Here is a 27,376-nt window from a genome sequence, read left to right as displayed (position 1 = left end):
TAAAGTATGGATGTGTATTCCGAACATAACACACTATCAATACAAATAAGGAGGAAAAGGTGTTTTTCCCCCTCAATGTTCTAACACTCCTCAAACAACAAAAGCGCAGTAGAAGAAAACAAAAACATTGGTGCTAGAAAAAAAAGAACAGAAGAAAATTAGGCTAAATCTCGCCGCCTTTGTGGGTCTGGCCATAAGACTTCATCCACATCACATGTGATGTTGTCTTGAGCTAGGCAGCGTGGGAAGTATCGCCTGGAGTCCCGTATCCAGGCCTGGCATGACCCCTGATCGATGTCTCCACAAGCCTCCTCCATTGCCTGTAGAAGTGGTATGCGTTGGTGGGGCTGGCGATCGTACACCTTCCAACGCCATGCAGAGAAGAATTCTTCGATAGGATTCAAGAACGGAGAGTATGGGGGGAGATTGAGTGAGATGAAAAGTGGGTGACCTGTGAACCAATTGCGGACCACAGCAGCCCGGTGGAAACTAACATTATCCCAGATGATAACGTACCTGGTCTGTTCTGGCCCCTGGTCATTAGGGATTAGTCTGTTATGGAGGGTGTCCAGAAATGTGATAATGTGTGCAGTGTTGTATGGACCTAGGATTGCATGATGGTGAAGGACGCCGTTTTGACTAATAGCTGCACACATTGTTATGTTGCCACCACGTTGTCCCGGGACGTTGATGATGGCACGGTGTCCAATGATATTTCTGCCGCGCCTCCGTGTTTTTGCAAGGTTGAAACCTGCCTCGTCCACATATATTAGCTCATGATGCACTACATCTGCTTCGAGCTCCATGACTCTCTGAAAGAGACAAAACAATGTAGCACAGTACGAAAAGACAGGGATCAGTCAATATGATGTCGCACCATACACTTCCAGATCCAGTACCAATGATAGGATAGTATAACTTACCTGCACATATTCATATCTCAGTTGTTTTACACGGTCTGAGTTTCTTTCGAAAGGGACTCTGTACAGCTGCTTCATCCTAATTCTATTGCGTTTCAGTAGACGAGACAGTGCAGAGAGACTCACTCTGTTGATGTTTTGGAATATGGTGTTATCTGCCATTATGTGGTCCTGCAGTTCTCTGAGTCTGATGCAGTCATTTGCAATGACCATATTTACAATGTGGGTCTCCTGCTCTGGGGTGAACAGTCGACCTCTTCCACCAGATACTGGTTTTCTTGCAGTTCTGTAAAAACATTTGAATGGTTTTAGTGATAGATCCTTCTCATTATGAAAGTACAGTACATATTACTGTACCAGTAAGACTACAGCACTTAATCTAATTTCGAAATATCCTAATGATACCTGCAATAGTATAGTGGCTCAGATTTGGTTGAACCCGTTGCCCAGTCTCCCTCATGCTCATCCCATGGTTGACAACATGGTCAACCACAGTCGCTCTGATTTCATCAGTTATTGTGTTCCTGACTCCCCTTTCTCTTCCTCTTCACAGTCCTCTCCTTCTCCCCGTCCTACTTCACCTCTTCCTCCTCCTCTTACTTCTTCACCTCCTCTAGTTCTCACCCCTCTTACTCTCTGTCCAATATTGGCCTCCATTGTTGTCCAAACCAAATGTTTACCTGTGGCCTATTTATAGTGCTCAAGCTCTGATTTGTAAGTGAACTCATTATCTAAAAGTGTTTTCACATGTGTCAATGTGGAAAGGCAATTGGCAAAATAGTGTAGCAATGTAGAGACCAATGTTTACAGTTTTGCTAGAAGTATGTTATTAAATTGCAAACTGAGTGTAAAGCAGAGAACGTGCATTCAGTTTGGCACACTTGGTGAATGCATTGGCTACAAGTGTTAATGGTTTCAGAGCTGGTGCTTCAAGAATCGCTGTTAGTGTTTAAGCATGAAAACAACACTAATCTCTTGGCCTCTGCTTTACTGAAGAGAAAGGATCTTATTGGTTGGCGACATGACGTCATAGCCCAAAGGGTGTGGTTAAATGAAAAGGGTATGCTGCACGCTGTCCTTTTGAAATGCAGAACTGCTTATTACATTACACATCAAATCTCCTATGATCATCATATTTCAAGCTCAGAGCACACTTGTTTAGAAAGAACAGTGTGTTAGCAACAATAGAGTAGAAAATAATAATTACTTTATTCCATCTACACTGAACAAAAATATGATTTTACAGTTCATATAAGGAAATCAGTCAATTGAAATAAATAAATTAGGCCCTAATCTATGGCTTGCACATGACTGGGAATACAGATGCATATATTGGTCACAGATACCTTTTAAAACAAAGTAGGGTCTGTTTCAGAAAACCAGTCGGTATCTGGCGTGACCACCATTTGCCTCATGCAGCGCAACACATCTCCTTCCCATAGAGTTGATCAGGCAGTTGATTGTGGAATGTTGTCCCACTCCTCTTCAATGGCTGTGCGATGTTGCTTGATATTGGCGGGAACTGAAACACGCTGTCGTACGTGTCGATCCAGAACATCCCAAACATGCTCAATTGGGTGACATGTATGGTGAGTATGTAGGCCATGGAAGAACTGGGACATTTTCAGCTTCCAGGAATTGTGTACCGATCCTTGCGACATGGGGTCATTGCATTATACTGAAACATGAGGTGATGGCGGCGGATGAATAGCACGACAATGGGCCTCAGGATCTCATCACTTCAGCAAACCATTCGCCCACCCGACGCCATACACGCTTTTTGCCATCTGGCCAGTACAGTTGAAACCGGGATTCATCCGCAAAGAGTACACTTTTCCAGCATGCCAGTGGCCATCGAAGGTGTGCATTTTCCCACTTAAGTCAGTCACGATGTCAGACTGCAATCAAGTCAAGACCCTGGTGAGGACGACGAGCACGCAGCTGAGCTTCCCTGAGACGATTTCTGACAGTTTGTGCAGAAATTCTTCGGTTTCATCAGCTGTCCGGATGGCTGGTCTCAGACAATCCGCAGGTGAATAAGCCGGATGTGGAGGTCCTGGGCTGGTGTGGTTACACGTGGTCTGCGGTTGTGATGCCGGTTGGATGTACTACCAAATTCTCTAAATTGACATTGGAGGTGGCTTTTGGTAGACAAATGAACATTCAATTATCTGGCAACAGCTCTGGTGGACATTCCTGCAGTCAGCATGCCAATTGCACGCTCCCTCAAAACTTGAGACTTCTGTGGCGTTGTTTGAGTTTATTTAATTTTTACAGGGACAGTGCACATTAATCAACGTTTCAGTAAAAGTGCCGGTTTTAGCCAGCCGGCTAATTTTCAACCGCAGTCCCTGGGCAGGTTATTAAAAACAATTACAATATAGACAATCGCAGAGCAACATAGGACAAGCAAGACATAGCATACAGACAGAGCAACATAGAACAAAAATCAACAAGACAAAGTCCATAAAAGCAACAAAGTGTTTCCATACCTCACAAGCTACAGATAACAGACAACATGGAAAGCGGCAATACACAGCTAGGGATTATGTTCACAAATCTGATTGACCTTTAGCCATGTCTTCATGCATTTTGTGAAAGTGTGATATGTGGTGCAGTTATGTGTGTCTGATGGCAGTGTATTCCAGACATGGGAAGCTCTCACAGAGAAAGCGGATTTACTAAAGGCGCTTTTTAAGGGAACTATACAGTCACCTCATGGCAGACCTTGTGGATCTACTGCCATATGTTTGGCTTTTCTGTTTAACAAAAATACTGAGTGGAGGGGGAGCCAGGCCATTTAGGATCTTGAATACAAGACATGCGTTGGTGTATTGCACAAGATTTTCCCAACTCAGGAGCTCATGCTTTCTGAGGATGTAACAGTGATGATGGCTATTGGGCTTCCTATCAAGCACTTTGAGAGCCTGTTTGTAGACAGACTGAATGGGTTTTAATGTTGTACAGCAAGCTTGGGCCCAACTAGTCAAGCAGTATGTTAAGTGAGTATAATAGATTTGAAGTACAGTTTTGCTACCTCTGTAGTCAAACAATTTCGTATAAATCGGAAATTAACTAGGTTGAATTTGGTTATTTGAATTACCTTTTTCTCATGCTTTTTAAAAGAGAGGTTGGAATCAAGTATGATTCCAAGGTACTTCAAATCAGATGCCACCTGGAGCTTCTCCCCTGACACATAGACATCTGGCTCAGTAGCATCTGTTGCCCTCTTTGTGAAGAACGTGCAAACAGTTGTTTTCACATTGAGATGCAAACACGAGTCACTGAGCCACTTTGTAACCTGGACCATTACAGTAGTGAGTTCTTGTGCAGCTTGTTGTTTGCTCTTTGCATGCACATATATCACTATCATCTGCATACATTTGAACTTCAGACCCAGTACAGACAGAAGGCAGATCATTAATGTACAGGCTGAACAGGAGGGGCACCAGTATTGACCCTTGAGGCACGCCCACATCATAGCTAAGAGTGGGCGACAGCTCATTGCTCACTCTGACACACTGAGTTCTGCCTTCATCCATCTCAAGGCATCGGGGGAAAAGTTAAACTTGGGCAATTTTGTGTGTTGAGTGACCTTTTATTGTCCCCAGCACAAACTGCACCTGTGTAATGATCATGCTGTTTAATCAGCTTCTTAATATGCCACACCTGTCAGGTAGATGGATTATCTTGGCAAAGGAGAAATGCTCTCTAACACAGATGTAAACACATTTTAGAGAAATAAGCTTTTGTGCTTATGGACAATTTCCGGGATCTTTTATTTCAGCTCATAAAACATGGGACCAACACTTTACATGTTGAGTTTATATTTTTGTTCAGTGTACATCACCTCAGTATGTTAAATATTCAAATGACCTTGTTCTAGCCTAGGTTTAGTTTCTCTAAAAACATATTTACACAAGCCCGTTTCAAATGAAAAGTAAACAAAGGGGTTGTTGAGTGATACAGTGGCTTGCGAAAGTATTCACCCCCTTGGCATTTTTCCTATTTTGTTGCCTTACAACCTGGAATTAAAATAGATTTTGGGGATTTTGTATCATTTGATTTACACAACATGCCTACCACTTTGAAGATACAAAATATTTTTTATTGTGAAACAAACAAGAAATAAAACAGAAAACTTGAGCGTGCATAACTATTCTTTCCATTTTTTAACAATGGATTTAATGGTGCTCCGTGGGATGTTCAAAGTTTGATACATTTTTATAACCCATCCCTCATCTGTACTTCTGCACAACTTTGTCCCTGACCTGTTTGGAGAGCTCCTTGGTCTTCATGGTGCCGCTTGCTTAGTGGCGTTCCAGACTCTGGGGCATATATATACTCAGATTATGTGACACTTAGTTTGCGCACAGGTGGACTTTATTTAACAAATTGTGTGACTTCTGAAGGTAATTGGTTGCACCAGATCTTATTTAGGGGCTTCATAGCAAAGGGTTTGAATACATATGCACGCACCACTTAAAAAAAAATTGGAAACAAGTTATTTTTTTTCATTTCACTTCATCAATTTGGAGTATGTTCATTACATGAAATACAAATACAAATCGATTTAAATTACAGGTTGGAATGCAACAAAATAGGAAAAACGCCAAGGGGGATGAATTACCCTCTTACCCCGAGACATTTCACATGATAACTAATATGTCAGCTCAATAATGGTTTCCAGACATCCCCTGTGTACATCTGAAGGCACACTGCTACGATTTCTCCCCATTGTGGACACTCCTATGTCTGATAAGGCTACTTAGAAACTCTTGTTACACAGTTTACACTCACGAGGAGGAAGGATAATAACAGGTCAAAAGTAACATGTAAAAGTAGACTTACTGTACCAATTAGTTATTATTTTTGCTGATATCAAGTTTATGAATTATTAAGGGATTGAAACTTGCAATTCTGTTACCAAATTGGTAACAGAATTACTGCAATTGGATTGGCTACAATTGGAAATCATAGTCACAAACCACAGTTGGGTCACCTGCTACTGTCCTCCCTTCCACTGGCATACTGTTATGTTCAGCTCATCTTTCTGTTGTCTGGTGGTTAAAGCAAGACTGCAAAAACAATCTGGACAACCCCTCACACTCCCCCTCTCTCTGTCTCAAGTGAATGTCATCTCTCCCGACACCTCCCATGACATGGACCACCTACCCTCTTTCCATTTACTGTAACAAGCATCCTCACCGACTGAGCACCAACCGACACCGGACGTCCATGGTAGGGCTCAGTGTTTTCCACAAGCACATGGAGTAGCCAGCCAAATAGAAAAAGTAGCCATCCAGGATCCCACAGGTTAAGAACTTTTTGCAGAACGAGCTCTCTTCTGGCGGCTTCTGGTACATTTTAATGGCATCCAAAATACACAGCGAAATTATCGAATACTTTATTGAGTTGACCTCCCAGATTGAAAAATATTTTTGTGGTATTGTGTTGTAAATTACTGAAAATGTATGAATTCAGTGTATTGTTAGTTGTTTTGGATATTGTCTAGACCTATCTGATCAGGACTGTTTAAGTACGAGAACATTATGCCTTTTATTTTTACATTTAACCTGTCTTCTCTTGAGGTTAAAGTATTTTATTGCAAGATATGAATTGCTTTGGTATTGTAGTTTAACTGACACCCGGCCCGGAAAGCCAATTTCCGTACACGGCCACAGAGAAGTCAGATTCGAAAATTCCTAATTCCGTCTAAAGTCAGGTGTTCGTTCCACACCCCCAAAAATGACTTCTTTTATGGTGGTTATTTTAGAATAAGGCTCTAACGTAACAAAATGTGGAAACGGTTCAGGCCAAAGAGTTCAATCTTGGTTTCATCAGACCAGAGACTCTTGTTTCTCATGGTCTGAGAGTCCTTTAGGGGCCTTTTGGCAAACTCTAAGCGTGCTGTCGTGCCTTTTACTGAGGAGTAGCTTCCGTCTGGCCACTCATAAAGACCATAAAGACCTGTTTGGTGGAGTGCTGCAGAGATGGTTGTCCTTCTGGAAGGTTCTCCCTTCTAAACAGAGGAACTCTGGAGCTCTGTAAGAGTGACCATTGGGTTCTTCGTCACCTCCCTGACCAAGGCCCGATTGCTCAGTTTGGCGGGGTGGCCAGCTCTAGGAAGAGTCTTGGTGGTTCCAAACGTATTCCATTTAAGAATGATGGAGGCCACTGTGTTCTTGAGGACCTTCAATGCGACAGACATTTTTTAGTACCCTTCCCCAGATCTGTGCTTCGACAAAATCCTGTCTCGGAGCTCTACGGACAATTCCTTCAACCTCTGCTTGGTTTTTGCTCTGACATGCACTGTCAACTGTGGGACCTTGTATAGACAGGTGTGTGCCTTTCCAAATCATGTCCAATCAATGAATTTACCACAGGTGGACTCCAATCAAGTTGTAGAAACATCTCAAGGATGATCAATGGAAACAGGATGCACCTGAGCTCAATTTCGAGTCTCCTAGCAAAGGTCTAAAAAACAGTTTTTGCTTTGTCATTATGGAGTATTGTGTGTAGATTGAGAAAAAAAAAATATTGAATCCATTTTAGAATAAGGCTGTAATGTAACAAAATATGGTATAGTTTGCATTGGCTCATGAAATTACCTCTAACTTCCTGCATACTGGATGTAGAGACGTAAAAATGGTATCCACCTGACTCTGGGGAAGTGGATAAAGGGATTCATTGCCAGAATCCCGGCATGGTTCTACACAAAATTTGTCAAGACCCGGGCCCGTATCCACAAAGCGTCTAAGACTAGGAGTGTTGATCTAAGATCTTTACAAATAACCGTATTCATTGTGATCTAAAAGGCTAAACTGATCCTAGATCAGCACTCCTTCTCTGAGAGGCTTTGTGGATATAGACCCTGACCTAATACCATTCAGACAGTAGTTCACAGTGGGCTCACCTCAGTGAGACTGTGTGTGGTCCTGTGCTGCTCAGCTGGTTCCTCTGTGGCTTCAGGAGGTGTAGTCTGGTTCTCCCCTCAGGGTTCCCCAGACCCTCCTCACACCCCTCCTCCTTCACCAGAAGCACCTCTGGACCCTCCTCTTCCTGGAAGAGACAGGTGATACAGACATCAACTGAGTTTACAAAACATTAAGAATACCTGCTCTTTCCATGGCAGACTCACTAGGTGAATCCTGTTGAAAGCTACGATCCCTTATTGATGTCACTTGTTAAATCCACTTCAATCAGTGTAGTTGAAAGGGAGGAGACAGGTTAAAAAAAGATTTTTAAGCCTCGAGACAATTGAGACATGCATTGTGCATGTGTGCCATTCAGAGGGTGAATGTGCCTATGAACGGGGTATGGTAGTAGGTGCCAGGCACACCGGTTTATCTCAAGAACTGCAACGCTGCTGGGTTTTTCATGCTCAACAGTTTCCTGTGTGTATCAAGAATGGTCCACCACCCAAAGGACATCCAGCCAACTTGATACAACTGTGGGAAGCGTTGGAGTCAACATGGTTCAACATCCCTGTGGAACACTTTCAATACCGTGTAGAGTCCATGACCTGACGAATTGAGGCAGTTCTGAGGGCAAAGGGGGGGGTGCAACTCAATATTAGGAAGGTGTTCCTAATGTTTGGTATACTCATTGTACACTCCCTCGGGTACGTACACACAGACATGGAGTGTTTACCCATCCCCACTACATAAATATGTTGTGGGTAAATAAGTCAGCTATGATCAGTCAAGTCACCATCAGACAAACCTGACTAAACTATTTTGACGTGTACAGTAGGTGTTTGTTAGTGTGTGGGTATATTTAGTAAGTGTATAATGGTTATAAAGCACTGTCGGGTGTATACAGAATAGGGTGAGATCAGATGTGATGTATACTAAAGAGAGTCTCAATGAAAGTGTTAGAATGAAAAGTCCCATTTTGTGTTTATTAAACATAAACAAGTTTTGAATACACCATATGAAAACCACATACGTCTCAACTAAATCAGCATGTACTTGATATACTTTATTCATTTTCTCATTAGAAAGTGTCTTGGGAAAAACATTTAATAGTTGAATGGAAGTAAAGAAATATGCATTTGTGAACATCATATATCCTACACAGTACAAACAATATGTAACAGACTTTTTAGGATTATATAGCACACAATGTCTGGATGCAATATTCTACCATGGAATATTTAACACTGAAATCTGTTAATCTTGTTATTCCAAATGTATCTGTGGCTATTTTCTGTTGACAATGAAAATTAATCTTTGTGTTTAATGCAGGGTTTGATCTAAACGTCTAACAAGTGGAAAGGTTACTTTCTATGTTATAGAGTGGAATGGTTTTTCTGCTGGTGTATCCTGAGGTAGCTCTTCTCTGAGAACCTCTTCCCGCAGTGCGTACAGGCGAATGGCCTCTCTCCCGTGTGGACCTTCAGGTGCATCTTCAGCTTGTGCTGGTGGGAGAACCTCTTCTCACACTGAGTACAGCTGTATGGTTTCTCCCCTGTGTGGACCCTCTGGTGCCTTTTCAGGTCACCAGCCTGGGCAAAGCGCATGTGACACTGGGTACAGCTGAAGGGTTTCACCCCGGTGTGGACCCTCTGGTGCCTCTTCAGGCTGGAGGAGTGGGAGAAACTGACCCGGCATAGGTGGCAGAGGAATGGTTTCTCCCCCGTGTGAATCCTCTGGTGGATCTCCACCTGTTTGGGGAAACTGAAGGCTTTCTCACAGAATGAACACGGGAAGCTCTTCTCTTTGGCGCAGCCACCTTTACTGATTGCATCTCTACTACTGTCATTTGTCAATGGGCTTGTGTAGCCATTTAGTGTTGAGGCACTGGCATTGTCTGAGGTCTGGTTTAACATTAGGAGAGTGTGAGGAGGATGAAGGCCAGGGAGAGTCTGTGTTGTCTCAGGGTCCATGTTCCAGTTGATAGATCCTATAGAAGGCAGGCTGAAGGCAGCACCTGTTAGGGGGTTAACCTGAGGCTCCATCAGTCTCTCTGAATCACAACTATAGGAGCAGGACGGAGCATCACTTGCTGAGTCCATTTCTATTCTCTTCCGCCACAAACTGACACCTCCCCGTCCCCGGAGACCAAGTCTACGCCTCGCCCAGGTCTCAGCCAGTCTGTTGTCATGGAGACTAAATTCAGATGTCGTTTTGTGTTCGACTGTCTGTTTCTGTCTGTGGTTAACAGTGTTGTACCCCAGCCCAGAGTTGAGGATGCTGTCCCATCCACTGACCTCCACTATGTCGCCTCTGGTCCTGGACTGTACAGTGATGTCATCCCCTGAGCCCTTGGATGCACCTGTCTGGGAATCCAAGGTGGCTGTCCAGTCTCCTCTGTTAGCCTCCAACCAACCACCTGCAAGAAGAGGTTACAAAATATACTTTACAAACATGTCAGAGGAAACTCTACACATTTAGTTTTGAGTCAATTACCTGGTGAAGTAAATATTTTGTTGTATTGATTTTATGAATGAAAATAATAGCCAGGCGTATCAGTATTCCCATTGAAGATCTATTACTGTATGTAGGCTATATGTATTTCTCCCTTACCTTGCTCCCCCATCTTTAGTCCACTCAGCAGATCAATGCTCTCTGGTCCATCTTCTATTGTCTCCTCTTTGACCAGCAGCAGATCAGGCTTCCCATCCTCCATGTCTACTGACTGTAAGAGATACAGAGTGAGAGGATGTTGGATCAAGAAATCTGATATGAGCACCCTGCTACGGAGCATCTTCTGATTGGGCAATGAGGGATTTCTATGAGTACTATGCAAACATGTTAGTTGATTTGATTACTTGACACTCTTTAATGGTTTGATAATTCAAAGGCTAACCTCAGTGAGACTGTGTGTGGTCCTGTGCTGCTCAGCTGGTTCCTCTGTGGGTTCAGGAGGTGTAGTCTGGTTGTCCTCCATGACCATGGTCCCCTCAGGGTTCCCAAGACTCTCCTCACACCCCTCCTCCTTCACCAGCAGCACCTCTGGACCCTCCTCCTGGAAGAGACAGGTGATACAGATTACACAGACATACACTTACTCAGGTAGTTAGGCACAGATAATAAAAACACTTCAACATGGAGTATTTACCCATCCCCACTACATTCGAGTCCTATACTGTAGTTACAGAATAGCTTCATTGCTGTTAAACCTATGATATAGCCTAGTGTCCATGATTGACTCTGTCACCCCCCTCCCCTTTTGTGCCTTCCTAGTTCCTCTATGTTCGCCCAACCTAAACCCTTACCCTAAACCAGGTTCATATCCTCTACCCAACCCCTAACTCTTTATATGTCCTGTTTTGTCTGGTCCTTTTTGATTTTAAATTGCATTATTATAATGGTAGACATATGTTGTTGGTAAAAAATAAGTTGGCTATGATAAGTCATCATTAGACTAACCTGACTAAACTATTTTGAGGTGTACAGTAGGTATTTGTTAGTGTAGGTACATTTAGTAAGTGTATATTGGGTATAAAGCATAGTTAGGTGTATGCAGAATAGGGTGAGATCAGATGTCATGTACAGTCGTGGCCAAAAGTTTTGAGAATGACACATTCATTCCCACAGTTTGCTGCTTCAGTGTCTTTAGATATTTTTGTCAGATGTTACTATGGAATACTGAAGTATAATTACAAGCATTTCATAAGTGTAAAAGGCTTTTATTGACAATTACATGAAGTTGATGCAAAGAGTCAATATTTGCAGTGTTGACCCTTCTTTTTCAAGACCTCTGCAATCCACCCTGGCATGCTGTCAATTAACTTCTGGGCCACATCCTGACTGATGGCAGCCCATTCTTGCATAATCAATGCTTGGAGTTTGTCAGAATTTGTGGGTTTTTGTTTGTCCACCCACCTCTTGAGGATTGACCACAAGTTCTCAATGGGATTAAGGTCTGGAGAGTTTTGTTCCCAGAGCCACTTAGTTATCACTTTTGCTTTATGGCAAGGTGCTCCATCATGCTGGAAAAGGCATTGTTCGTCACCAAACTGTTCCTGGATGGATGGGAGAAGTTGCTCTCGGAGGATGTGTTGGTACCATTCTTTATTCATGGCTGTGTTCTTAGGCAAAATTGTGAGTGAGCCCACTCCCTTGGCTGAGAAGCAACCTCACACATGAATGGTCTCAGGATCCTTTACTGTTGGCATGACACAGGACTGATGGTAGCGCTCACCTTGCCTTCTCCGGACAAGCTTTTTTACGGATGCCCCAAACAATCGGTAAGGGGATTCATCAGAGAAAATTACTTTACAGCAGTCCAATCCCTGTACCTTTTGCAGAATATTAGTCTGTCCCTGATGTTTTTCCTGGAGAGAAGTGGCTTCTTTGCTGCCCTTCTTGACACCAGGCCATCCTCAAAGTCTCCGCCTCACTCTGCGTGCAGATGCACTCACACCTGCCTGCTCCCATTCCTGAGCAAGCTCTGTACTGGTGGAGACAGTCCTGGCGCTTGCCCTGAAGCCTTCTTCACAACAATTGAACCGCTCTCCTTGAAGTTCTTGATGATCTGATAAATGGTTGATTTAGGTGCAATCTTACTGGCAGCAATATCCTTGCCTGTGAAGCCCTTTTTGTGCAAAGAAATGATGCCGGCACTTGTTTCCTTGCACGTGACCATGGTTGACAGAGGAAGAACAATGATTCCAAGCACCACCCTCCTTTTGAAGCTTCCAGTCTGTTATTTGAACTCAATCAGCATGACAGAGTGATCTCCAGCCTTGTCCTCATCAACACTCACACCTGTGTTAACGAGAGAATCACTGACATGATGTCAGCTGGTCCTTTTGTGGCAGGGCTGAAATGCAGTGGAAATGTTTTTGGGGGGGATTCAGTTCATTTGCATGGCAAAGAGGGACTTTGCAATTCATCTGATCACTCTTCATAACATTCTGGAGTATATGCAAATTGCCATCATACAAACTGAGGCAGCAGACTTTGTGAAAATGTATATTTGTGTCACTCAAAACTTTTGGCCACGACTGTATACTAAAGAGAGTCTCAAAATGAAAAGTCCCATTTTTGTGTTTATTAAACATAAACAAGTTTTAAATACACCATATGAAAACCACACATGTACATAATTCTGCATGAACTTGATAAACTACATTCATTTTCTCATTAAACGTGTCTGGGGGGGGGGGATGAAGTAGTTGAATGGAAGTAAAGAAATAGGCATTTGTGAACATTATAGCCTACACAGTACAAACACAATATGTAACAGACTTTTTAGGCTTATATATATGCCTTACACACAGTGTAGAAAACATTAAGAACTCTTTCCATTACATAGACTGACCAGATAAAGCTAGGATCCCTTATTGAAGTCACTTGATAAATCAATTTCAGTCAGTGTTGAAGGGGAGGAGACAGGTTAAAGGAGTCTTGAGACAATTGGGACGTGTGTGTGTGTCATTCAGAGGGTGAATGGGCAAGACAAAAGATCTGACACACTGGTTTATGTCAAGAACTGCAAGGCTGCTGGGTTTTTCATGCTCAACAGTTTCCTGTGTGTATCAAGAATGGTCCACCACCCATCCAGCCAAATTGACAACTGTGGGAAGCATTGGAGTCAACATGGGCCAGCCTCTATGAATTGAGGCTGTTCTGAGTGCAAAGGGGAGGGAGGGAGGGGGGGTGCGCAACTCAATATTAGGAAGGAGTTAGTAATGTTTGGTATACTCAGTGTATATTACATAATGTCTGGATGCAATATTATACTCAGGAATATTTAATAATGAAATATGTAACTCTCCTTATTCCAAATGCATCTGTGGAGCTTTTCTCTTGACAATTAAAATGTTTTTTTTTCTTTAACCCTTACACTCCTACCCAGGTTGAAAATGTAAGATTTTGACACTGATAAGCACTTACATTGGAATGAAGTGGCTGTACAGTAACATGCTATACATGACGTCGGAGCTCAGGGTCTCTGAATGGGTTTTGACTGACGTTCTGAACTTGAGCACTACACTACAAGAAGATGCCTCCCTCCATCCTGCTAATTGGGCTACTTTTGCAAATGTTTTTATTGTCTGAGTGAGGGGAATGTAAATTGAGGGAAATGCTGAAAATTAAGAGGGCTGTGGTCATGAAATTTTGTCAGTCGGTTATTGTCATGCAAAAGTATGCAGGTCTCACGGTAATTGACATAAACACGTTTAGCATGTCCAGGCCTCCGCCCATACAAGCTGCCGTTGCGGGCCTTTGTAACATCTACATTAAAAAAAAGTATAATAAATGAATTGAATATACACCATCACAATAAATCCATTTATTTTAGTCAGGTCTAAATAAACATGATATGAAGAAAATGTATTTCAGAAGAACAGAGAATGAGTTGGCCTACTGTAGACCTATGTTATCTGGCTATGCTCCATGCCATAGGCTGTAGGCTTGTTAAGTCTAGCTGACAATATACGCTGTCCTGTGCCATTTTGTTTTATTTTACAGTAAGAAGAATATTATTTAACTTATTTTATTCAGCTAAGTAATATTTTTCCAATTACTGCGCATATGAAGTGGCTATGTTGAGCGTAAAAGTTATCAATTGAAACAGGTCCTAAATGCTAGTTTTTTAGTTATTTGGCAACTTTAGTTTTGAATGATACAAACCTTAGAAAGCAAAACATATGGGCTGCATGGTGTGACTACAGGATATTGATGATTTGAGAAAGTAGAAAGGAAAAAAAAGCTTGTTCTCTGTTCCTTGCCTCAGGCTGCACAGCTGTTCTCATCAAGTGATCATATTTTCACCCATCAGACTATTCGCAAATTAATCTCGTCTTTACTAATATGTCAAATGTCGATTTAGAATGGCCATTATCAACAGTGGCCGAGGAAAAAAATGTATTTCATCTGTAGCGAATGGAGGACACCAACCTTGTTCCTGCAGCTGCCCAGTGTTTCATTTGGGAAACCAATTGAAATCTGTTGGGGAACATCGATAGTGAAACATATTTCACTAAACGGTTGACAGCCCGTCTGCGCGCTCGAGAAAGGAATAAATTAGACCGAGGAGGAGATGGAAACGCATGGCGGTGAGAGATGTATAGCTAAAGGTAATGTGTGACCCAATTAATTATTAAAATATTTAAAAAATGCCCTATAACTGGGCTATTCAAAATCAAATACAAATTCACTAATTGTAGGCTAACGTGTAAGCCGCACTGCACAAACCATCAATGAACCAACAGCATCGCCTACATTCTCTCCCCGACTCATGGAGCGTAGCATAAAGTAGCCAATCTATCCAGTATAATACAGGCCACACAGTTTTTGAAATGTTTTTCTGCCATGCGTAATATGCGGTAGGCTATGTACTGTATAAAAGGCACAATCATAATTCCGTTTTTTTTTTCGGGTTTAGGCTCATATCCCTATGCATAAACTCTATGTGTACGGGTGTTTTCAATGAATCATCACCTTAGAAAGTGCTGTCCATTTCGTTGTTAGGATTTGAAACAACATCCATAACAACCATGTTTCACACTGTTTCAACCTGCTGTTGAATTCTTTCTTCAAATTTGATTATCACAGTGAGGTGAGTTTTAAAAGTACTATAGGCGTTCTGTTTTGATGTGATGTTAGAGGGACAATAGAGCCATTAGGGCCTGATGGTTGTTAGCAAGTTGGGTACTACCAAAGCATGTCCAGAGTGCATAAAGTGAGATTACCATGACAAGTGGAATTTTACTGCAGTCATGACTCATGACTGCTAGTGTGGCAGTAATATGGTCACTGCAACAGCCCTAGTTACAAGATGACATGGCATTATATCCTGGGTTGTCCTGAACAGAATGAGCCTATTTGTTGTATTGTGAAGATTTGCCGCGGACCACGCATTTGAATTTACTTACGACTCTATTCCGTCCCAACACTGTAAGACATATTTTATAATTTAGCTTTTATAATTCATGTTGGCATTAGAGCAAGGTGTCAAATGATGAACACCTGACCCAGATCGTGCTTTGTAAAAGGACCGTTTTTGGATTGCTTAAACAACAGTAATTGTGTAAAGGCTGGGATGCAGGGTTGTGTTCCAAACAAAACCACTACAAGTGTGCTTGCTCCAGTTCCTCACCGGCACAGCTAGGAGTGCTAAAAATATCACCTTCAAGTTGAAGACTTCTTTAAGATATAAAAGTGCATTGACATTACTTAGGAACTGTGTACACTTTGGAGAGGTGTGTTGCCACTTGGAAACACCAATTAGACCTCACTCAAATCCTTGTGATTTTTTTGTCTTATGTTGCACCTACCCTACATTTTCCAGGAATATTCTTATTATGTTACTGAAAGTATCCAGAGTATTTTCTGATTTTGTTTTAAACATATGCGGCAGAGTAAATGTAAAATGCGCATAAAATCAACAGTGTAATGTTTGGATTCAGTCTTGTGTCAGGTGAACTGTTGTGTCCTCACTTTTAGTCTAATCATTTTCACATAATCTCCAAACTGTTGATTTCTACCATGGTTATGCATATGCTTTCCCTATTTCTTCTGTAAGAAACATTTCAATTTAGCTCCATCCATATAGGCCAATTCCCACAAGTGTAAGGGGTTAAAGTAGGGTTTGACCTAAATGTCAGACCCCATCAAGTGGAATGGTTACTTTATGTTATAGAGTGGAATGCTTTTTCTTCTGGTGTATTCTGAGGTAGCTCTTCTCTGAGAACCTCTTCCCACAGTGCGCACACGCGAACGGCCTTTCTCCCGTGTGGACCTTCAGGTGCATCTTCAGATGGTGCTGGCGGGAAAAGCTCTTCTCACACTGGGGGCAGTTGTAGGGTTTCTCCCCTGTGTGGATTCTATGGTGCCTCTTCAGGTCACCAGCCTGGGCAAAGCGCATGTGACACTGGGTACAGCTGAATGGTTTCTCCCCTGTGTGGACCCTCTGGTGGATCTCCACCTTCTGGAGGCAGCTGAAGCCTTTGTTACAGAACATGCAGAGGAACCGTTTCTCTTTACTATTGCCTGATGTTGCTCCCCCTCCCTGAACCTGGGCTCTAGCCCTGTCGTTTGAGTTCAATACCTGATTAAAAAGGCAGCGTCCGTGTGAATCGGAAGACCCCATTGAAGTGGACACTGGGTTGTAATCCTTGAGTGTGTGTAAAGGGGAGTGGGTCGTGTTATTTGGATTTGTCTCTAAGCTTTCCCTGTAATCTAAGAAATCTCTGCCCTGTGAGAGTCTGTATCCTAGGTGACTATCTGCATTCCATGTGGGAGGATCCTCACACTCCACTTTCACTTCATCTACAACCAAACCCTCCCCTTTCTCATCCAAGCACCCTTCAGAATATACATTACTACTGTACCGGTTCCAATCCCCTCTAGACAGATCAGTCTGTGTCTCTAAACCCAAGGGCATGTTGTCAGGGTCCATCTCTGTAGTAGAAGAACAAGACGGATCATTGCCAGTCTCTAACGCATCCCGATGGGAATGAAACGTCCTCGGGCTCGGGTTACCGTAAAGTAAATACTCTGAGCCGGGAGCAGGAAGACAGCCCAGTCTCCCCAGCCCGAGTCTCTCTGGGTGTGACCTGTGGTCAGATCCTGTGTGTAAAAGCCTTTGTGTTACAGTTAAAGTCTTGGTGTCTATCTCTGACTTGATGGCGTTCAGCGTTCCACTGACCTCCGTGATGCTGCGTCGGGTCCTTGGCAGCACTGGGGCGGTTGTGGTGTCCTCCGTGGCTACAGGGGGCGCTCCAGTCTGGATGTGCCATGGGTCCTCCTCTCCTTCAGACCTCTCCTGCTTGACCCTAAGACCTACAGCCTCTGCATCTGCAGACTGACACAAGAAGAGAGGAGGTTATTACGGGTACAATATTAGTTAAATGTCTCACAAGCTCAAATGAGGATGTACATGTAAGCAAGTGACTATCTGAGGGGAGCCTTTCTGAAATAAACTGGCCACATTTGATATACTGTAATTTTAATGTAACACCATTACACTGACATCTATTACGATAACTTGCTGGGTTGAGGTTCCACTCCCCTCATCAACAGTGATTGGTTGGTCATCTCTCCATGTATTGTGTCCAGCTGGCTTCACAAAGCTCCTGTGGCCTCCAGGGAGATGTCCTTCACCTGAGAGAGTGATTGGGGGAAAAGAGGTGGTTAGGTTAGCTACTGTCAATGCTCAACGGTATATTGTACACTATTGACACTGTCTAGAATTGGCCAGGATGTAAGGTAACACTTCAGATTACTTCTTAATATACAGCACTATTTATAGATCGATATTATGTTCCAGGCATTATATTGTTTCAAATTAGTAATAATAGGAAATGCAGTAAATCAAGAATTGTGGTGAGAATATGATAGTGTCTTTGTGCAAGATAGATAAGTAATCAGGGGAATTTATTGCATACTTCCCAAAAATTGACCAAGACCAAATTCTGGCTAAAGGGAAATTTCACCGCTGCTCTATTTCACTGTATATGTCCATGAATATGTTATTAACATAGCATTTTTCATAAAAATCAAGAATTTCCTCACTACACGCAAATATGAGCGTTTCTGCATTTCACCGGAAGCAACGGGCCATCCGCATTTCTTGGTTGTAAGCGAACCACAATATACAGAATTCATAGCGATTTCAAGACGTAGTACCATCCCGGTAGAGGTGGAGCCAGTTGATGTGAATTCTCTCCTTGAGAAATATCCAAATGCCAGTATTTGTAGCCGGAGGATTTCGAAACAGACCTGAAGTCTCAACTAATGAGGTTGCCAGGTGTCACGCCTGTCATCACACGCATCTGCTTCCCATCATTACGCACACCTGGACTTCTTCATCACCTTGATTACTCCCCCTTTATTTAGCCCTCTGTAGCCTCAATCATCAGGCAGTAGTGGTTTTGTTCACGTTTAATACGCTTCTCCTGTTTTGTTTATCTGCCTTGTTCATGTTTATTAAACTCCCCATCTGCACCTGCTTCCTGACTCCAAGCGCATAGTTACACCAGGTCATTGAACGTTGAAAAGTGATGCTATTCCATCTCCTTTTTTTTCCACTTCAAAGAGAAAGGCATCCGATCAGTGCAGCAAAAAAGAAGTCGAGCTGAGGTAACTTAGCTAACGTTAACCCTACATTCATGTACATATCACCTTAATTACTTTAACATACTGCTTTACTCATTTCATATGCATATACTGTATTCTATTCTACTGTATTTTAGTCTATGCCACTCCGACATTGCTCATCCTAATATTTGATAATTCCATTCTTTTACTTTTAGATGTGTGTATTGTTGTTAATTGTTAGATACTAATGCACTCTTGGAGATAGGAACACATGTCTTTCGCTCTAGCTTCAATAACATCTGCTAAATATGTGTATGTGACCAATAAAACATGTATTTTTAAAGTCTACACCTGTTGTATTCGGCCGCATGTGACACATCAAATATTTGATTTAGCTTACTAGCAAGCGAACTACATGTTATCTAAACAAATCTAGCTAGCTCGCTCTCATAATACGCTGGCTAGACATTCTAAAGCAAATCAATGTAATTAGCCGGATGCTATCTGGAAAATGTGATTTGTAAACAGCTGGATTCTATGTTTAGAGGATATCTTCTGTGTATAATGTGTCGCAGAAGGGGGGGAAAAACATTAACGATGCACTTAACTGTTCTACGAGTGGTCCGAGGCAGTCGGTAAATAACAAGCGTTTAAGTTCAACTTTACTAACGATGGTTTTGGGGGAAAAGCTCAGATTTAACGATACTCCTACAAAGGTTCAAACAATGAACTTAACCTTAAGAAGTTAAGAAGCTTTTGGGAATCCGGGTTCAGGGGTATTCAACTCTTACCCTACGAGGTCTGGGGCCTGCTAGTTTTATGTTCTACCTGATCGTTAATCGCACCCACTTGGGCTGGGTTTCCCAAAACCATTATAGCACCAAGATCTTAATTCCATTGAAACGAAATGGACGGAAGATTATCTTAGTGCTACGATACTTTTGTGAAACCCAGGTCTAAAATCAGTCCCTCATTGACTCGGAGTGTAACAACACATACCAGTGTACTGTACCAATTTTTTTTGTTTACAGATGAACATGGTTTCTTGTATGATTACACACAGGGCTGTGGCAGTCATGGCATTTTCTCAGCCGTTATGGTCATGCAAAAGACTGCCGGTCTCATGGTAACTGACCGTTAATTAAGAACCATGTTTAGCATCTCCAGGCCTCCATGCAAGCCGTTGATGCACGCCTTTGGAACGTCTACATTTTTTAAAGTCTAAAATCAATTGAATATACACCATCACAATAAATCCATGATTTTATTTTAGGCAGGTCTAAAGAAACATGATATGATAAATGTATTTCAGAAGAACAATGAGTTGGCCTACTGCATGTTATCTGGCCATGCGCCATACCGAAGGCTGTAGGCTTGTTCATTTAGCAGACAAGATATGCTTAAGTCCTGTGCCATTATTTTATAGTAAGAGGAATATAATTTAACTTAGATGAATAAAATTCCAGAGTGAGAGTGCGTTCATATGAAGTGGCTATGTTGAGTGTAAAAGTAATTATTTGAAACAGGTCCTATAGGCTAGATTTAGAGTTATTTGGAAACTTTAGTTGGGAATGATACAAACCTTTTGATTTCTAAGGCATTCTAAAGATATATGGGCTGCATGATGCGACTATAGGCTATTGACGATTTGAGAAATCTTTGAAACACCCACAACGACCATGTTTTCGACTGAGTTTTAACCTGTTGAACTTCTTTCTTCAAATTGAGCAATCACAGTGAGGTGAGTTTTAAAAGCACATACTGTTTTGATAAGTGTTCGGGGGTGATTTTTAATTGCCTTTACATTGATGGCTAGAGGGACAATAGAGCCCTGAGTACCAGGCCATTAGTGACCTGATGGTCGTTAGCATTTTGACATTTACATTTTAGACATTTAGCAGACGCTCTTATCCAGAGCAACTTACAGTAGTGAATGCATACATTTCATTTCATACATTTTTTTTTGGTTGTTGTCTGTGCTGGCCCCCCGTGGGAATCGAACCCACAACCCTGGCGTCGGAAACACCATGCTCTACCAACTGAGCTACAGGGAAGGCGAGTTGAGTACTACCAATGCATGTCCAGAGCGCATAAGAGGAGATTACCGTGACTTGACGGTCATGTCAAATTTGACCCCTGTGGTCATAACTCATGACTGGCGGTAATACGGTCACGGCAACAGCCCCAGTTACACATCCTCATGATCAGTCTTCATGTCTTTCCAGGAGACTTGCAGTTCAAACAAATCTTCTGCAAGAGGTCAAAGCAGTGGGTGGTGAAGAAAGTGTACGAGCCCAGAACCCACCACTTCTGGGAGAGGCTTGTCCACCTGGCTGTGGAGCGCAGAACCCACCACTTCCGGGAGAGGCTTGTCCACCTGGCTGTGGAGCGTAGAACCCACCACTTCCGGGAGAGGCTTGTCCACCTGGCTGTGGAGCGCAGAACCCACCACTTCCGGGAGAGGCTTGTCCACCTGGCTGTGGAGCGCAGAAAGCACCAGACGGTTGTCTGAAAGGAGCCAGAGTCAGAGATCCACAAACCCAACATCCCTGCCAACGTCGCCACAGCCAGCTAAACCAGCTGCCATGACACCCATAACACGAGGTTCACCAGCTGAAGAACATTCTGGAACCTGCGTGGAACATTCAACCAACAACATCCAAATTCAGTTTGACTGATGTTGTAGTACACTATAAAATGCCCAGTATGCTCACAACTGCATTATGGTACAGATATTCCTAGCTCTTTTACGTATGCATGCAGTACCAGTCAAGTTCGGACACACCTACTCATTCAAGGGTTTTTATTTATTTTTTACTATTTTCTACATTGTAGAATAATAGAGAAGACAAATTATGAAATAGCACATATGGAATCTAGTAGAAACCAAAAAAAGTGTTAAACAAATCAAAATATATTTTAGATTCTTCAAAGTAGACACCCTTTGCCTTTGACAGCTTTGCACACTCTTGTCATTCTCTCAACCAGCTTCATGAGGAATGCTTTTCCAACAGTCTTGAAGGAGTTCCCACATGCTGAGCACTTGTTGGCTGCTTTTCCCTCACTCTGCGGTCCAATTCATCCCAAACCATCTCAATTGGGTTGAGGTCGGGTGATTGTGGAGGCCAGGTCATCTGATGCAGCACTAAATCACTCTGAAATAACCCTTACTCAGTCTGGAGGTGTGTTGAGTCATTGTCCTGTTGAAAAACAAATGATAGTCCCAATGATAGTCCAAACCAGATAGGATGGCATATCGTTGCAGAATGCTGTGGTAGCCATGCTGGTTAAGTATGCCTTGAACTCTAAATAAATCACTGTCACCAGCAAAGCACCCCCACACCTCACACGGCGGTTGGAACCAAAAATCTCAAATTTGGACTGCACCAGTCTAACGTCCATTGCTTGTGTTTCTTGGTCCAAGCAAGTCTCTTATTCTTATTGGTGTCCTTTTAGTAGTGGTTTCTTGCAGCAATTTGACCATGAAGGCCTGATTCACATAGTCTGCTCTGAATAGTTGATGTTGAGATAGATGTCTGTTACTTGAACTCTGAAGCATTTATTTGGGCTGCAATCTGAGGTGCAGTTAACTCTAATGAATTTATGAGTTAACTCCGGGTCTTCCTTTCCTGTGGCGGTCCTCATGAGAGCCAGTTTCATCATAGTTCTTGATGGTTTTTGGGACTACACACTGACATTTTCCGGATTGACTGACCTTCGTGTCGTAAAGTAATGATGGACTGTCATTTCTCTTTGCTTATTTGAGCTGTTTTTGCCATAATATGGACTTGGTCTTTTACCAAATAGGGCTATCTTTTGTATACCACCCCTACCTTGTCACAACACAACGGATTATCTCAAACACATTAAGAAGGAAAGAAATTCCACAAATTAACTTTTAAGAAGCCACACCTGTTAATTGAAATGCATTCCAGGTGACTACCTCATGAAGCTGGTTGAGAGAATGCCAAGAGTGTGCAAAGCTGTCAAGGCAAAGGGTGGCTACTTTGAATAATCTGAAATATAGCCCTGTTATGGCTGAACTGATCACGAAATTGTACTGAATAACACTGCATCGTGTAAAAAGAGAGCTTATATTGTTAACTAGTTACCGAAAACAAAACAACTTACTCATTTTCCCAGTTGGTCTTGGCTGCCACTGTCAGTTGATCTAGGACAGGGATGGGTAACTCCAGTCCTCGGGGCCTGATCAGTGTCACACTTTTGCTCCAGCCCTAGTTAACACACCTGACTCCAATAATCAACTAATCCTGATCTTCAGTTTAGAACGTAATTAGTTTAAATCAGCTGTGTTTGCAAGGGGAAAAAGTGACCACTCCAACTTCGAGGACTGGAGTTGCCCATGCCTGATCTATGAGGCTCTGAAGAGCCTGCCTTCAGGGTGGGAACACAATTGGACAAGGAAGTAAGGCACCTATCACGCTGTAGTCAGGGAAATTGCGTCAACCAAGATATCCTGCAATGTCCAGGCAGATAGGAACATCGTTGAGACAAGTCCAGTGCAGGGCTCGACATTCAGGGCTGCCCGTTGGTCCGGCAACATCTGCTGAGCTCACCGGGACAGTTAATCATGCTTTCATATGGCCTGCTTGGGCCAGTACATTTTCAATCTCCAAAACAGAAAATGTATATTTGTATTTAATCCTTTACAATCTTGCCAACATCTGACGCGTCACAGTTGTCAACCAGCATTCGGTTTCCAAGCTGAGGCAAGAATGTCAAGGCTTTCCCACTCGGTCAAGACTAGTGCAGTGTTGCCAACTCCTCAGTAAGGAGAGTAGCTATTGGCTGTCCTAAAAGTCGCTAAATGACATCATCACCTAATTTGCATAATTGGCCATGTGCATGTAATTGTGATGGACGCTGTAGGAGAGAGGAATAACGTCATGGGAGAGACAAAGAGTAAAAAACACCCTAAATATGTTTAGAACTACAAATGAGCAAGCTGCAGAGAGTGGCACACACAGCGAATAAGAACCAGATATTTGAGGCCATACTCCTCCTTCAGCACTTTATGGACCCCATTGTTAATCCCCGCCATAACAGAGGCATTGTCAGTCCCTATTCCCAGGAGTTTCTCTTTTTTAAGACAACACTTCTCGGGGAAAGCCACAACACGGGCTATAGATTTGGCATCTCCTCCCTCCAACTCAACAAGCCCCAGAAATGTTTATACAACTGTCTGCTTGGTGTCACTAAAGTACCTTATCACAACCCCCAGGTACTTAGAAACACTTACATCTGTGGACTCATGGAGGAGGAGGCTGAAACGCTGGTCACCCACATCTGCGACCAACTTTTTCATAAAGTATGGTGCTAGAACACCATTAATCATTTCTGTGCACTTTGTCCTGTGCATTTTGAAGTGGGTAGCAGTAGTGGAGTCTGAGAAAGCAGCTCTACATGCTTCTCCAATGTGATCACATGCCAGCATGGAACAGTGTTCAGTGATAGCTAATGCCATGGTGGCCTCAGCCTTTTTTGCAGAGTCAATTTTTTTTAACCATAAATGGCAGCTTGTTTTGGGTGGAATTGTTATAAGGCTTTGCCTTTTGAGTGTGTTTTTTACATCACTAGGTTTGCGTTGAAATCAGCCTTACAATACAGGCAGTATGCCCGTGTATCATCACCAGTAAACGGCTTCAACCAGCCTTTGAATTCAGGGTTTGATTCCCACTCCTTTCTGTATTTTTGAGTGTACAGTTTAGACTGAGACATGATGAGCTAGCCAGCTAGATGTTTAGCTTATGTCACAGAGAGGCACACACACAGTGGACAAGGTGAGTAAGTGACTGAGGCTGTGTGAGTCAAATGCAGTGATTTCTTTTAGACAAAGAACATTTTACATTTACGTCCCGCCCTGAATGTAAGCGAGGGCGGGATCAGCCAGCGGCGGCTTCCCGCATGCGCGATTCATTTGCAGTCTGGACGCGGAGGGGTGAACATCTGCTCTGACCGCAGCTGGGAGGGACTGCTGCACGAGGACTGGGCCGCCTGTGAGTGCTTTGGGACGGGGATGGGGCCCACGGCAGCACCCGCTGCTCGCTGAGAAGAGTAAGAACGATACGTGCTTTCACGTCAGAGTCTCCAATAACGCCAGAAAAAGTCGCTAGATTTGTCGCTAGTCGCTTTTTTGAAAATGTGTCGCTAGAGGGGTCTGGATACTCACTAAATATAGCGACAAAGTCGCTGAGTTGGCAACACTGGACTAGTGAGCCCCACCTAAGTATGGCCTGATACTCACGCTAGACCCCTCACAGCGGAGGCAAGGTTGAATATCGGCACACGTATTTCACCAACACAGAATAAAAGTCCTCCGCCAGACATCCTACACAGAGATGCCATTATTAGCAAGTAAAGGTATACGTAGGCCTACACTATGTAGCTGCTTGCTTGTCAAGACAAATTTACACATCACTTGGTGGTAAAAATGTATATTTTAATAATGCTATTCTGTAGTCTATATAATTGTTTAAAAACCAGCTTAATTCCAGAAGCTGTTAATGAGCTATGTCGTTTATTTGTTGTTTTTGTCGCACTGCTTTGCTTTCTTGGCCAGGTCGCAGTTGTAAATGAGAACTTGTTCTCAACTGGCCTACCTGGTTAAATAAAGGTGAAATAAAAAATACAAATGTATCATCGGAATATCAACTGGTGGGTGGCAAAGCCACAACTCCTCATACAGCCGATTGTAATCTCTGACAAAAACAATATGAGAAGAGCAGGATCCTAGGTTTCCGGTGCTGTTTGATTTATTTCATTTTTACGAGTGTCTGCCATGACAATATAAAACGTAACCGCAGGAAGCGTTTCCCAAACAATCAGTGTAAATATCAGATGGTATGGTTGGCTATAAGGTACTTGTGCAGACTGCAAATGAAACATGAAATGACCCATGAAGAATTTTCAGAATTTCAATCAACTTGCTTTTATGTTATCTTGGCTCGGAACAGTAATTCTTTCATTTGGCCCAGTAGTTTTCACATGGGACTAGAAAATGTCCCTGCATTTCAAGCCCTGCAATGGCTCTAGTGAACAGGGACAACCATATCTATTCGTGATCGTGCAATTAGCGAAACACAAATTGGGCCACAATAATTGCTACAAAAAAACGACTCCATTTTTAGATCAGACAGCACACTCGATCAACTGATGGCATCATCAGTGTAACGAACATTTTAAAATACCGCTGTAGTGCATCATTATTTCTTTAACACCTCATCACTCAGAATTATGAGTGGTTAAACACCACAAATAATGTATAGTGGTGAAGTTTCCCTTTAACCATAAGTATTTAATACATCTAAAGCCACATGCCCAGAGGGGAACCGGGCGACAGGCCTCCTGCTAAATGTACCTCTAGTCATTTCTCTGTGTGGGTCGAGGATCTTGACACTTCTGGGACGACTGGCGAGGACGCGATCTTGCGTTGTCTCTGCGCGCTCACGTGCTACCTTCAGTTCCAGTAGCTGTAGTTTCCTCCGCAATGTCCTGTTTTCTTTCTGGCTTTGAGTTATTTCCAAACGAAACACTGCATAGTCGTCGTCTACGAGTTTACAGACCTCTGTCACGGCTGCATTCGCTAGCACCTCCATAATGGAGGCTATTTGCGTGTGAAGAACCATACAGTTAGCCATTGTTAGCTAGCGTTACCGAGATAACGTCTATCAACCAAGTCCGGTCACCAACGCGAATTAAAGACTACCTGGGACAAGTATGCGATGCTGTGCAATTAAGAGTCCATGGTGTTAATAAATGTCTGAAAAACAACAATAAAAACGGTAACTTGGAAATGATTATTGGTCGCTGTTCACTTCCGTTTGCTACTACTTCAAAGGTACACACACCGCCACCTACTGGAGTGTGAGGCCGCTTACCGCCTTCCCATAGAGCAGGTTTCCTAAACCCCTTCTTGGGGTCCCCCCTGGGTGCACGTTGTTTTTTTGCCATAGAACATCACAGCTGACTCAAATGATCAAAAGTTGATGATGAGTTGGTTATTTGAATCAGCTTTGTAGCCCGAGGGCAAAAACCAAAACGTGCAAGTTTGGGAAACCCTGCCGTAGAGCAGTAGCAGTGCTTAGGTAAAAATCACTGGGGAAGCCAAGCCCCCCCCCCAAAAAAACCCTATTACAACCTGTGTTGTGATAACTGTTGTTTGCTCTGTAACCTGTTAATGCCTATGCCTTGCGACCGTGATATATATAGGCCTAAAGGCCGAGACAATAAGAAGACGCAGTGGCAGAATAAATTCAACCATACCTTTGTATTATAAAAAAAAAAAAACAGATTGCAACCTCTGTCCAGTGCAATCCACAAAGCATATTGCATGTACAGTAACAGACCCTTACAGGACCTACAGCGTGGTCAAGCCAGTAAATGTTTCTGACATTTTTGGACCACTAAACAACTATATTATTTAGAACCACAAAGAGT

At 42.8% G+C, this 27,376-nt stretch overlaps 2 protein-coding genes and 1 non-coding gene across 6 annotated transcripts in view; all 3 read right to left on the bottom strand.

Moving 5' to 3' along the window:
• On the bottom strand, positions 1–26,843 carry LOC106609876 (neurotrophin receptor-interacting factor homolog). 4 transcript variants are annotated; one of them, XM_045723136.1, is made up of 10 exons: positions 26,298–26,785; positions 17,853–17,983; positions 17,529–17,684; positions 10,734–10,892; positions 10,451–10,562; positions 10,135–10,256; positions 7,837–7,982; positions 924–1,206; positions 517–812; positions 1–388 (listed from the first exon to the last, which is right to left on the bottom strand). In XM_045723136.1, the coding sequence occupies exons 1-10, from the start codon at positions 26,575–26,577 to the stop codon at positions 211–213; spliced, it is 1,863 nt and encodes a 620-aa protein (XP_045579092.1). In that variant the 5' UTR covers positions 26,578–26,785; the 3' UTR covers positions 1–210. The 4 variants fall into 4 exon arrangements, with proteins under 4 accessions (XP_045579092.1, XP_045579090.1, XP_045579089.1 ...); XM_045723134.1 differs by having other exon boundaries at positions 1–812; positions 1,047–1,206; positions 26,298–26,788; XM_045723133.1 differs by having other exon boundaries at positions 1–812.
• LOC106609873 (zinc finger protein 34) overlaps positions 1–27,376 on the bottom strand; it is a 70,181-nt gene that overhangs the window by 13,129 nt on the left and 29,676 nt on the right. The gene's annotated exons all lie outside the window — the stretch shown is intronic.
• On the bottom strand, positions 20,901–20,976 carry trnag-ucc (transfer RNA glycine (anticodon UCC)). The gene has a single exon. It is a non-coding gene; the product is annotated as a tRNA-Gly (tRNA).

This window comes from Salmo salar, chromosome ssa08, assembly GCF_905237065.1.
Source record: "Salmo salar chromosome ssa08, Ssal_v3.1, whole genome shotgun sequence".
Lineage (NCBI taxonomy): Eukaryota > Metazoa > Chordata > Actinopteri > Salmoniformes > Salmonidae > Salmo > Salmo salar.
Note: the sequence above shows the minus strand (reverse complement) of the source record. Positions and strands in the feature narration are given on the sequence as shown.

Excerpts from the sequence above, each read along its gene's own strand:
- LOC106609876 (XM_045723133.1), bottom strand. The coding sequence starts at position 26,577 with ATGGCTAACTGTATGGTTCTTCACACGCAAATAGCCTCCATTATGGAG. Across the intron at positions 10,257-10,450 it reads ACTAAAGATGGGGGAGCAAG|GTGGTTGGTTGGAGGCTAAC; the intron begins GTAAGGGAGAAA and ends CTCTTCTTGCAG. Across the intron at positions 1,207-7,836 it reads CCACACACAGTCTCACTGAG|AACTGCAAGAAAACCAGTAT; the intron begins GTGAGCCCACTG and ends ATGTTTTTACAG.